Source organism: Camelus bactrianus, chromosome 7 (genome assembly GCF_048773025.1).
Source record: "Camelus bactrianus isolate YW-2024 breed Bactrian camel chromosome 7, ASM4877302v1, whole genome shotgun sequence".
Lineage (NCBI taxonomy): Eukaryota > Metazoa > Chordata > Mammalia > Artiodactyla > Camelidae > Camelus > Camelus bactrianus.
Window position 1 is genome coordinate 79,336,157 of NC_133545.1, and position 12,332 is coordinate 79,348,488.

General features: G+C 43.7%; 1 protein-coding gene across 4 annotated transcripts in view; it reads right to left on the minus strand.

The window, feature by feature from the left end:
• AMPH (amphiphysin) overlaps positions 1-9,893 on the minus strand; it is a 156,104-nt gene extending 146,211 nt beyond the window's left edge. For 3 of the 4 annotated variants that reach the window (XM_074367681.1, XM_074367683.1, XM_074367680.1), the window contains exon 1: positions 9,490-9,893. In XM_074367681.1, the coding sequence (XP_074223782.1) occupies positions 9,490-9,558 (69 nt within the window). In that variant the 5' untranslated portion in view covers positions 9,559-9,893. The remainder of the gene's footprint in view (positions 1-9,489) is intronic. The other variant, XM_074367684.1, reaches the window with a different exon arrangement.
• Between the last annotated feature and the right edge of the window lie 2,439 nt (positions 9,894-12,332).

Genomic DNA, 12,332 nt, shown 5'->3' on the forward strand with positions numbered 1-12,332 from the left:
TGAGTATTTTATTAAATCGTTATAAACACTTTAAGATAGAAAAAAGTATATATATGTTATATAACATATTATATATATTTTTTCAGGTTCTTCCCACTTACGAACTAAACTTTCAGTTAAAAACTTTCAGTTAAATAATTACATGAGAATAAAATGAAAATGACCAAAATGGGTTTTTCTTTCTGATTTTTGTACGTCTGTTCTAAGTAGCTTAAGGGTAATCAAGATTGACATATAAGTATAGCATAGCAAATATTTTAAAACTAAGATCTTGTTAATGGCTTTATCCCACATTATTCCTAATTAGAGTTTCCCTCAATATGTACTCAGGAAGTACATCTACTTAAGCACTACACTTAAATTTAGATTGTGAATCAATAAGAATGCAGCCTCAGCATTACTATATTAAAAGTTGGCCCATGGAAGTATTCTCAGGAAATCATGATTACTCTCATGTTAATTTTACACAATGCTGGGTATACAGTCTAACTATATACTTTCATGAGTGAATTCCTCGAACTCTGTGATGATGACACTTTCATTCTGTAAATATTAGCCATTATGGAGTCTATCTGGAAAATTTTATCTGCAACACCAGAAATCTTAACATCTGTCATCCCTTCACAGAAGCCCACGGGCCAACTGATTTCCCTAGGACCTCTACTCAGGTGGCCCCTAATTTAAATAGCTAGAAAAATAAAATAAAAAATTGTGTTTGAAGAGTCAAGTGGAAACTCTCAGTGTTCAAAAAGTCAGAACACACCATTTCTTAAAATATTCTTTGCCTTCTCAACCCATCCTCCCCAAAGTGCTTCATGATACTTTTTGTTTGAAAGTTCACCACAGACACACACACACAGAGACGTCCACATAGCTTTGAATGGACTGAAGTGGCCCAAAAGAAAGTCAGCTTATAGGGAAGGATGCTGGAGGTCCTCTACAGTAGTATTTTCAAACTGCAGGGTTAAACTCAATTTGATATGTCCCCATGAGCTTGTTATTAAAAACAGAACAGAGTGAAGGGGAACAGAATGGGATGGATAGTCAGTGATGGCTGATATCAAGTATCCGAACTTAGGAACCCTGGCGTGATGGGAAATTGTGGAAAGAGAAGCTGTGAGTATATGTGCAAGTGCATTTGGAAATGATAAGCCCACTGATAAAGAGCTCAGACATTTGAAGCTCAGGCACCCTGTGGCACAGAGTGAGCACAGCTGAGTACAACCCTGCAGAGGAAGGCTTCCTGGCCCTGTCCTCACTGTGAGAACCATCAGTGGGGCCACCATGTTCCTCGTGCACTGCAGTGCTCACCCAGGGGACGAGAGTGACATCTGAACGCTGGACTCCCTTTGGAACCCTTTTCCTCAGGCCAGAGTGAAAACCACAGACTCCCTTACAGAAGGGAAACTCCCCCCAGGGTTTCTGAACTGCTCACGAGATAGGGACCCCAGGGAGGGTGGGAGATTCTTATGATACGTTGGTTGTGATGTTGGAAGCATTTAACTTGAATATTCAAAAAAAAATGGGACCTAATTTCATACCCCAAGTAAAGCAGACCATTATTATTCATACAAGTATTTCATGTATCTTAGGTTGTATTGGTTCATAAACAAGCTGACTTTTAAACTATGATTTATGAGAGGGGAGGGTGTAGCTCAAGCGGTAGAGCGCATGCTTAGCATGCTCGAGGTCCTGGGTTCGATCCCTGGCACTGCCTCTAAAATTAAATAAATAAACAAATAAACTTAATTACCTTGACCTGCCAAAAAAAAAAAAAACTGATTAAAGTATGACTTATGGAACACACACACAGTATAATATGTTGTAAAGGATAATGGTAACTTGTACTAGTGTTAAAATCCTGGTTCCTACAGCTCTGATTCCCTATTGTACTCATTCCTGGAGAAAGAAGGGTGCATGGAGATATGTGTGTTTGTGTGTAAAAAAAAAAAAAAAAAAATTGAAGGGAAAAAACCTTACTCTGTCAAGAATGTCCTCACAATTATTTTTAATTTCAGCAGTTCCTAATGCAGCCAGTGGAAATGACCTTAGTGGAAGAGAAGGTATAAGCTTGTACAATGGAGAAGCAGACAACAAAGAAGTCTTCAGATGATCTTAAAAGGGAAATCCTGGATATGCCTCAGAGACTCAGTCTCCAAAGTGTCTTCAGATGTAAACATGGTCATAGAAGCTACTCTTCCATGGACAAGGCTCTGGGCCCCGTGGAAAGAGTTTCCTGGTCAGAGCAGAGTCTTTCTTCTCTCATTCAATTTACATACAAACATCCATAAATGCACACACGCACATGCACAGCAGCACATGTACACACAACCACCATCCACATGTTTCCTTTTGAGAACAAACCTAGATGTGGTCATCAGTAAGGCAACAATTAAACAAAACCCCACAAATGTCACATACTTAGGCAAGGAAGGAGACTACACTGTTTTTCTTGCCATATCACACAATCAACATTGGGTTGACCTACATGACTTTACCAGTATTTGACTGTTTGCTTACAAAATTAACAATTTGGCACAGTTCAACCTAATACTGACAGAGTCACTACCATCTGCAGGACCCATAAGGTTACATATACTTGATATGCTACCTCCACAAAATGACAGTTCAGGTGACAATGATACAAAGTGAAACTTTCATGATAATTTCACAAAAGTCTGAGAAAGAATAATGTTTAAGGATGCTTTAAGACCATGTGTTTGCAGGGGCAGGAAGTCAAATAATACATCAACACTGGATACACACAATTCAAAAGACATTTCTTCCTTGTCCTCAAGCACCTACAATTTACTTGGGAAGACATAATGCATGAAAAAACTCACACATAAGGCTGTTATATAATAATCACTTGGAGCAGATAAACTGGCACCAAAAATATCAAACAGCATGTGTCCTTAGAGTTTAAATAGTGTAACTCTCTTTTTTGGGGGGAAGGATTAGATTTATACATTTATTTATTTATTTATTTACTTATTTATTTATTTATTTTAATGGAGGTACCGGGGATTGAACCCAGGACCTCATGCATGCTACGTATGCACTCTTCTACTGAGCTGTACCCTCCCCACCTTAAATAGTGTAACTCTCTTACTAAAACAAAAACCAAAAATCTCATGCTGAAAAAGGTTAGTATTATAACATACCAAAGGTTTCCCTCCTAACTAGAGTCATGTTAAAAAAAAGTTTAAATCTTCAAAAACGTTTAAAGTGCTCCACTAATTTAAATATTGCATAGAGGTCGAGGAGGGTTAAGGCCACATAAATGTCACTGGATTTCACAAATGAACAAAGATGGACCCCAAAAGTCCCAGAGGGATTAAATATTTAAGTAAAAAGGCCTCTGGATAAACAGACAGGCTGACAGTATGTGCTTATAATCATCTCCTCCCAAAACCCAACAAAAATGACAATAAAGGGGAAAAAAAGGTAGGAACATATTAGGACAAAAACAGGAGAGGTATTATTAATGAATGAGAGAGTTCAATACATTTTATAGAAGCAGAAGATAGAAGAATGGAAACAATTCAGCAGAATCAAGAGAAGTACATTTTAAAACTGCCTGACTCACAGATATAGAAAACAAAGTTATGGTTACCAGGGGGGAAGGGGGTGAGAAGGGATAAATTTGGAGTTCAAGATTTGCAGATACTGACTGGTATATATAAAATAGATAAATAAGTTTATACTGTATAGCACAGGGAACTATATTCAATATCTTGTAGCAGCTCATGGTGAAAAAGAATATGAAAATGAATATATGTATGTTCATGTATGACTGAAGCATTGTGCTGTACACCAGAAATTGACACAACATTGTAAACTGACTATATTCCAATAAGAAAAAAGTAAAATAAATAAATAAATAAAAGTGCCTGTACAGGGCAACCAATGAAAAAGCAGCCAATTCTCACTGCACAATCACACACACACACACACACACACACACACACTGTCTAGCTTAGAACCTGGTTCTACCAAGTACTGCAGAAAGTGAGGATAAAGCACAACACTGACAACAGGGGACAGTTTGAAAGCCTGGGATTATAGAATAGATGAGCCTTAAACATTGGCAAGGAAAGACCCAGGCTGACAGCTCTGTATCAGGCCTAGAAGAAAATCAGCCCAGATTACAGCAGAAGGGCAGAGGCTCCAAAGGTGGGGGAGGGGTCCTTCAGTTGGAGAAAATAATTACACTACATGATATACTGAACCTTTGACAATAATAGTAATAGGCATCTGACAGATCTGATAAAGCAGGAACAAACAATTCTAAACAGTTCATAGAAAAATAAGCAAATGGAAAAAAAAAGGCTATTATTAACTCTAGGGAAACAAAAAGCAGTATGAAAAATGTAATCCTCAGATAAGACTTCAAAAATATTTTAAACTTCAGCTCGTCAAAGGGCACCATTAAGAATGTAAAAAGGCAAGCCACTTTCTGGGAGAAAATATTTGTAAAACATCTATCTGACAAAGGACACATATCCTGAATACATAAAGAACTTCTACAAACCAATAAGAAAATAAGCAACTCAAAAAAAAAAAAAACACATAGGCAAGACACTTTGTTAGACACTTCGCAAAAGAAGATATCAAAATAACCAATAAATACATGAAAAGATGCTCATCAGGGGAATGATGGTAAAGGAATTAAAAACATATAAATATAAAACATGAACAGGAGAGGCACGAGGGATGACAATGTTCTATAACTTGATCCGAGCAGTAGCTATGCAGATATCCATACACACAAAAATTCACCAAGTTGAATACTTAAGATTTATGTACTTTAGTCAATAAAAATTACACTTTAATTTTTTAAAATATCATCCTTAGCGATCAGCAATTTTTGCTATAAATATTTTGCGGGATATAGAAGCAGAAGGGTGAATGCAAGAGAGCTAAATCTTTACCTGTATTTACCAAACATGAAAAGATAGATCAAGAAGTAGTTTTGAGGGGAGGAGGGTATAGCTCAAATGGTACAGTGCATGCCTAGCATTCACGAGGTCCTGGGTTCAATCCCCAGTATCTCCTCTAAATAATAAATAAGTAAAACCTAATTACCTCCCCCAATCAAAGAAAAAAAGAAGTACTTTTAGGTATATTTTTGAGAGACATTATGGTTAATAACAGCTGCCTCTGGAGAAACAAGACTGGAGGCTGAGGAGAACAGGGACAGGGGACTGCTATTTTTCATAAGCCTTTTACTAGTATTTGATTTTTAAAATCTCTGCATGTATTAATTTGATAGGAAATTTTATTGAATATTAAATTTTAAATTATTAACTATGTGATTATTTATGTAAACATGGGACAGAGAAGGCCATTTAAGTAAGCCTCAGTGGATGCCTTTTATTTGGCCAGCACGACACCCGTTCCCACCTTCACCATCAGTCCATATGGCCTGGGGAAATTTCTCCACCCCCAGCTTCAGCAGAGGCCTGTGATTCAGGCCCAAGCCAACCCACGGTCCTGGCCCTTGGCCAGAGATTGTTTTTCTTCCAGGGGTAGGCACAAGCCCCCATCTGGGCCAGTGAGGGCTGCACTGTGGAGTTCTCTGCAAATGGTGACATGCTCTTGGCTCAGCTGCTGGTGACCATCTTGCCACCGAAAGAGAAGAGCTTGCCCAGGAATGGGGCTGACAGGATGGGCAGCAGAGCCGAGAGCTGAGGAGAAGACACCTGAGCCCTCATGTCTGGGGTTGGGCCTCTGGTTCCATGCAGGCCCGAAGTTTATCCACCCCTGCCCTTTTCATAATTAGAAGAGGCAGTATGAGGTCATGAAGAAGTACTGGACTGCTTGGGTTCAAACTTCGGCTTTACTACGTACTGTGTGACCTTGGGCATGTCACTTAACATCTTCTTCATCTATAAAATAGGGGTAATAATAGTACTGGCCTCATAGAATGAAATGAGTTAACACATATAACACACACACGTGCAAATATTTATGTATATATATATATGAATGTATATGTTCATAGTTTAATTCAAATATATATACATATATTAAAATCGCATTTAAATTTACACTTGAAAGAGCCATATTTTTATTTTCAGTAATCAAATCCCTTTTTTGACTTAAGCCAGTGTGAACTGAGTCTTCTGGTAAGTGGCAGGATCCGAACTCATTCAACAACCAAAGGAGAAACCAGGCAAAACCAATCGATAGATTTAAGCGAATATATACATAACATAAACCTAATATAAACATGAATATGCCCTTTAGCAGAAAGAAACCCTCAAACAATTAAAAAGTAAACAGAAAAGGAAGAAATAATGTTTGTAACCTTTGGGATTGATGAAGTTTCTGCCCTTACAAATAGCAAGATGGAGATGCTACATAAAATGGGCAGAAATATAAACACACAATTTGCAGATGAAAAAAATAAGAGTGAAAAAAAATAATGTTCGGTTTTTAAAAACCATATCAGTGAGATAAATAGGAACTAATTTTTTTCCAATGATGTACCCCAAGAGTGTTTTAATTTTTATTAGCTGGTCTTGTCAAATGTCTCATGGACTGCTGGTGAGAATGTAAATTGATACAGCCTTTCCAAAAGGCAGTCTAGCTCTAATTAAAATAAGCTTACCTTTGACACCATCATTCTTCTAGGAATTTATCTAAGGAGATACTTAAAAGTGTGGGGGAACATTTTCCCTGTAAGTTTTCTTACTGATTTGCAGTTATATTCAGAAACAGTGGGAACTGAATGTCCAAAAATCAGGGATTCATTAAAATCCAGACATTCCAATACTGTTCAGTCACTAAAAATGGTGATGGAAAATATGTACACGTAGTGAGGAATCCTCATGATTATTATATGAAATAAACAGGTTACAAAGCCACATAGGATAAGCCTGTTTTCATTGTATAAATACATACATACACATAAGGAAACAAAATCTAGCAGGATACACATCAAATGACTGTGAAAGCTCTAGGTGGTAGAATTTATGAGGGTCCAAATTTGTGAGTGGGTTTTCCCCCCTTATATGTGTATTTCATTCTTTCTCCAATGAATCTTTACAGGCTTTCAATAATAATACTATATTTTATAATAATAAATGTATTTTAAGTTCACAGAAAGCCATCAAGTTACCTCTACGAGTAGTTTCAGTCATGTGTTTGAAACCAAAATGCATGCACGCTGTTAGGTGGAGCACAGATGATGAGAAAGTCGAGGGAGTGGGCTCTCTTTTGAGAAAATTCGGTGGTAAAAACAAGGAACAAAGGGTCTCCAGAACATACGTGGCACAGAGTGACTGCAATGGAGTGTCTGGAGAAGAGGAAGAGATGGAAGATGCAGAGAGAAAGAATCATCAGGAGAGATGTCTAAACCTGCAACAGCAACACACTGCTTTCCATCCTCCACGGGCTCCTGCCCGGGCTCAGCTGGGCTGCCTTACCTGGATTCTTCTGTGTCCTTTTCCCGTAGTGCTGCGCAGGCTCAGGGAGGGCCCAGAACTTACCCGAGGGCAGAGCCCATGCTCTCAGCCTCTTGGTGTCTTAACCCCCTAAACTAGGTACAACAGACACTTTTCAGCAGCAGCTTTCCCCAGGGAAGAAAATAGGACCCCTGAAGCCCTGTACAAGCCTCCCCCCCGACGGCTGCTCCCACAGAAGAGTAACCACTATCCACAACTATCATCATAATACACCCTTGACCTTAATCATGAAAAAGTGAGTTTTCAACACTTCATAAGGGCTTGAATGCTCTGTAAGTCAGATTACATTTTCTTTTCATTTATTTTTGGCATATTAACAGCTGGTGACCTAGATTAAGAAATAATTTAATATGTCAAAAGGCTGACTTTATCACTATATTCCTTCACAGATGGAAAGTGGATTCAATGAAAAGCCTCAGACTGAAGATTCAAGTAATTACTTGGGAAGAGGGGGAGGAATACCTACAAGCGGGTACTGTGAAGTATGGAAAAATGATGACAAAACCTGGCCAGGATCCCAGCAGACCCTGACTACTTTCTGGACAAGTAGCCAGGAACTGGAAGAGGGGCAGGAAGCCTTGCTAATTTAGCTGCTGAAGGAGCAACAGGGGGAGGATCACGTTGGTCCAGGATGAGCTTGGGTAGATATTAAAAGAAATACAATCCTCTTACTGCAGTGTGGTGGGAGGGACTAGAGGCAGTCACAGAGCCTCTGGCCATGGGGACAGGCAAAAGGATCAGTGCCCCCTTCTGCTCAGTTGCTCAGGGTCAGTGGGAACTGGGGGGCAGCCTGAGTCTGGGTCCAAAGAGGGAAATTCACTGTCATGGCGAGCAACGCGCCAAACTGACTTCCAGTAAAACAAGAAAATTTTTAACATCCAGAATTCTAGGGATAGCAAATACTTCCACGTGAAAAAGAACACAGTTCAACTGACACAAACCACAGGGCACATTAGCTGGTGTTCTTTTTCAAGTGCAATGCTTAAGCGACAATATGAATGTCCTTTGCCCGGGACACAAATGAAGACCTCAGTGCTGGCAAGGTCTTGATGACAAGTATTTGTCAGGGAAGCCAGGCAAGCCCATTGCCTGGTACAGCACCTCTCCAACCGCTCCAGGCTGTGCTTTTATGGACCTAGGATTCATTTGTGCCCACCTCTGGGAGAGAAAAATAAATGGCAGTGACCAATTTACTGAGGGGCTTGTAAAACACCAGGGAACCCAATCCGTACAATATAATTCTTTTCAATGCAATAAAACACCCTCCTTTGTGCAGAAATGTACAGAAAACTGTTAGGTTCAAGTCATATTTATCTTTGACCTTCCAGAGAAGGGCACTGGCGTCAAAAGGGACACACATACAAAGAGACCCCCCTCAAAAAAAGACTGGAAGAAAAGAGCGTGTATCTAGATTTCTGTTTTGAACTCCAGGATTCACTCCCCAGTACTGTATGAAAGCCGTTGGATTTTCTCCATCAGCCTTCTTGATCCAAAGAGATTTGTGGGGTAGCTTCTGTGCTAAATCTCTCATTTCTGCTGCACCCAAGTAGCCAGGAAATCCCGCCGGAGGAAGGAGAGCCGCCGCAACCTCCCGCCCGGACCCGCGGGCCGCGTCCCTGCCCGCCGCCTGCCCGCGCGCGGGGAGCGGGCGCCGGGAGGGAGATGCGCTCCTCCGCTTCGGGAGCCGCGGGCGACCCGCCGCACCTGCCACTCCTGGTGCCCGGCTCCCGCCCCGGAGAGCGGGGAGCGCGGCCGGCCGCGTGGGGGACCAGGGAGCGGGGAGACCCGGGCAGACCCTGAGGCGCTGGGGACACGGTCCGCGCGCCCCCGGCGCTCCCGCCTACCGGCCGGGTCCCCGCAGCGCCGGGTGCCGCTTTGCTGCAGTGGCTGCGGCGGAGAGGCAGGGCGTCCCCCGCGACCCCGGCCCCCTGCCCGGCCTCCTGCGCTCCCCGGGCCGGCTCGGCCCTCCCCGCCGCGGCCCCGCCACCTGCCCCGTCGCCCTCCGCCCGCTGCTGACCTTTTCCTGCGCGCGGTTGAGTCGCTTCTGGACGTTCTTGGCGAAGATGCCCGTCTTGATGTCAGCCATGGCTGCAGGTCCGCGGAGGCTGCGAGGAGCGGAGCGGGCGGCGGGCCGGTGGCGGTGAGGAGGAGCCGGAGAGGAGGAGGAGGAGGAGGAGGAGGAGCGGGAGTCCAGGAGGAGGAGGAGCGGGAGACGAGGAGCGGGAGCAGTTTTAGTGGCGCGGAGCAGCCGAGCGCCGGGAGGGGTGAGGGGGGTGCGCGGCGGCGGGGACCCGCTTAAAGCGACAGAGCGAAGGCGGGATGCACCAGGCCTGGCAGTGACACGAGGCGGGGTGGCGAGCACGAGAGAGGGAAGAAGCCAGAAGTCAAAATGCCCGGGTAGTGCCCACGGTGATGGAGAGGAGCCTGGAGGAGAAAGGGAACAGAACCGAGCAGCCAGCCCCAGGGCCCAAGGCGGCTCTGGGGTTCTTTTAGGGCGGAGTTTGGGCTGGGGGAGGGGGGGCCATTTCTTTCCCTCAAAACAGAGAAGATGGAGAGAGATAAGGGGGAGTCCTGGGAATGTGGACTTGGAGCAGCGCTGAAGTGGAAAGGGGTGGGGCTGGTCTCCCAGGAGGACCTGCTGGACCATCCCCTGGGCAGAGAGCGCACCCCTAGATTATCTGTGGGTTCTGGAAGAACCCCTGGGCCTCGCCCTGCCCTCCGGAGGCTCGCAGCATCACGAGGAGGAAAGCTGACTGGAAAACTGAGCCCAGGCAGGGGTTAGAGCTGCGGCACAGGCAGTGAGAGAGGAGAGGAGGGAGGGCTCGATTCTGGCACTTGTATGAACTTAAAGACAAGACTTGGGGCGAGGGCGGGAGGCCCTTTGCCGAGAACCCTCGGCTCCTTTAAGGCAGGGGCTGTGCTTTGGCGATCTCCGTAATCCCTGCGCAGAGCGGAGACCCCGGGCACAGGCCCATCCAGGAAGCGGTGCAGGAAAAGCCGGGTCCTGCCTCACACCCACAGGGAGAGATCCGGGCCTCCTAACCTGTTGCTTCTTCCCCACCTTATGGCAACTTTCACAGGCATGCACCATCCTCAGGATACTTAGCAGAAGTAAGAATAATAGGGATACATCAAACTGTTCATATTCAGTTCTCTCTGAGAGTTCGAGAAGAGTAAGGCGGGTGGCCCAGCAAACGGGCCAGAAGTGAAATCAGGCACCTGAATCCAGCATCTGAATCCTGTGAATCCGAGAGAGCATCTCACTGCATCTCTGGAGTAGACTGTCACCTTGGCAGCCCCCAGTGAACTGCCCCTTGGTATCCACTCCTAGCGTAGTCCCCTCACCTTGATTCTAGAAGGCGCTGTGACTGACTTTTACCAATAAGATACAGCGGAAGTACACCTACGCCTTGAGAAGCCAGGTAGGTTTTGCACTCACTCCGAGGAGCCCTGTGATACCTTGCAGAGAGGTTCAGCTACCCTGCTGTAAAGCCCCTTGGAGAGGCCATCTGAAAACGGAGAAGCACTAGATTATTTGGACCGGGAGCAAGGCCCGGTTATCCCTGAATCCCGGCTGAGACCAGCCTCCAGGCGACACACTGGCTGGATGCAGCCACACAAATAATTATCAGCAAAACCAGCAGAAGAACCGCCCAGCGCATCCTAGCCAAGAGAGTGGAATGATGGGCAAACAAAATGATACTTGTTTTGAGCCAGTAACTTTTGTGATGGTTCCGTTACCGAAATACCCAGTCTATTCACTTGGCTCTTATTTTCTTAGGATGACAATGCACCCCAGTATGCCCAGGAATGAAGGCATTTCCAGGACACAGGACTCTCAGTGCTAAAACCAGGTAAGTCCTGGGTCAACTACCTGAGTTGGTCACCCTACTTCCAACATCCCAGGTAAACAGTTTACTTCCGAGCAAAGAGAAACTTGATTCCTCTCTTGCTCAACATTCAGCAGAAAAGACTGTTCAGAAGCCAGGAATTTGAGTCAGTTCTGTAAAACAAAGGGCTTCTGAACCTTCACCCTGCTTCGCAATCTTCGCCATGAGAATACAAGCCTAAGAATGTTGGAATATACCAGAACATTCTGGAGCATATCAGTCCATGGTGACTCTTATACTGTGAGCTCCAGAGCCCCCTCTGTTCCCTTACTGGGCCTGGCTACAGCCCCCATTGCAGAGTCACTGCCCTCTTTCTGACAAACAAGAGACCGAGTTCCAAGCAGTGGGTTTACCTTTTCTCTGCTTCCTTAGAGCCCAAGCCATTCATTTCCTCTGTATCAGCTCTTCTCTCTCCTGGCAGTTACTCCCCCACCGATTTTTGGAACACAATGAATATTTTTTGAAAATGGTTAACTTTTCTTATCATCCAGATGCCCAAATCTAGAGCTGTAACGTGGGTGGAAAGGGAAGCTTGTCATTTCTTGATAATTCTATTTGGAATACATGCTGAGCATACTAAAAAGTTATGTGCAAACTATTATCAAATTCACCAATATCCATTTTCAGGTTGCCATGTGGCTCTCATTCTGGCCACTCTGGACTATTCATGAAGCACTTTAGCTGGTACTTATTAGGTGCTCTGTAAATATTTGTTGAAAAAAATGCAGCCATGCACGAGACTGCATTCTTAGCTCATAATTCTGCAACAATGCTAGTGGAAGAGGGATGGGAATAGGGGACCCCAACCAAAATGATGTTTTGTCCTTAGGATAATTTTTTATTGAAATGTAGTTGATTTACAATGTTGTGTTAGTTTCAGGTATACAGCAAAGTGATTCACTTACACATATATATTTATCTGTTCTTTTTTAGATTCTTTCTCATTATAGGTTATTACAAGATACTGAAT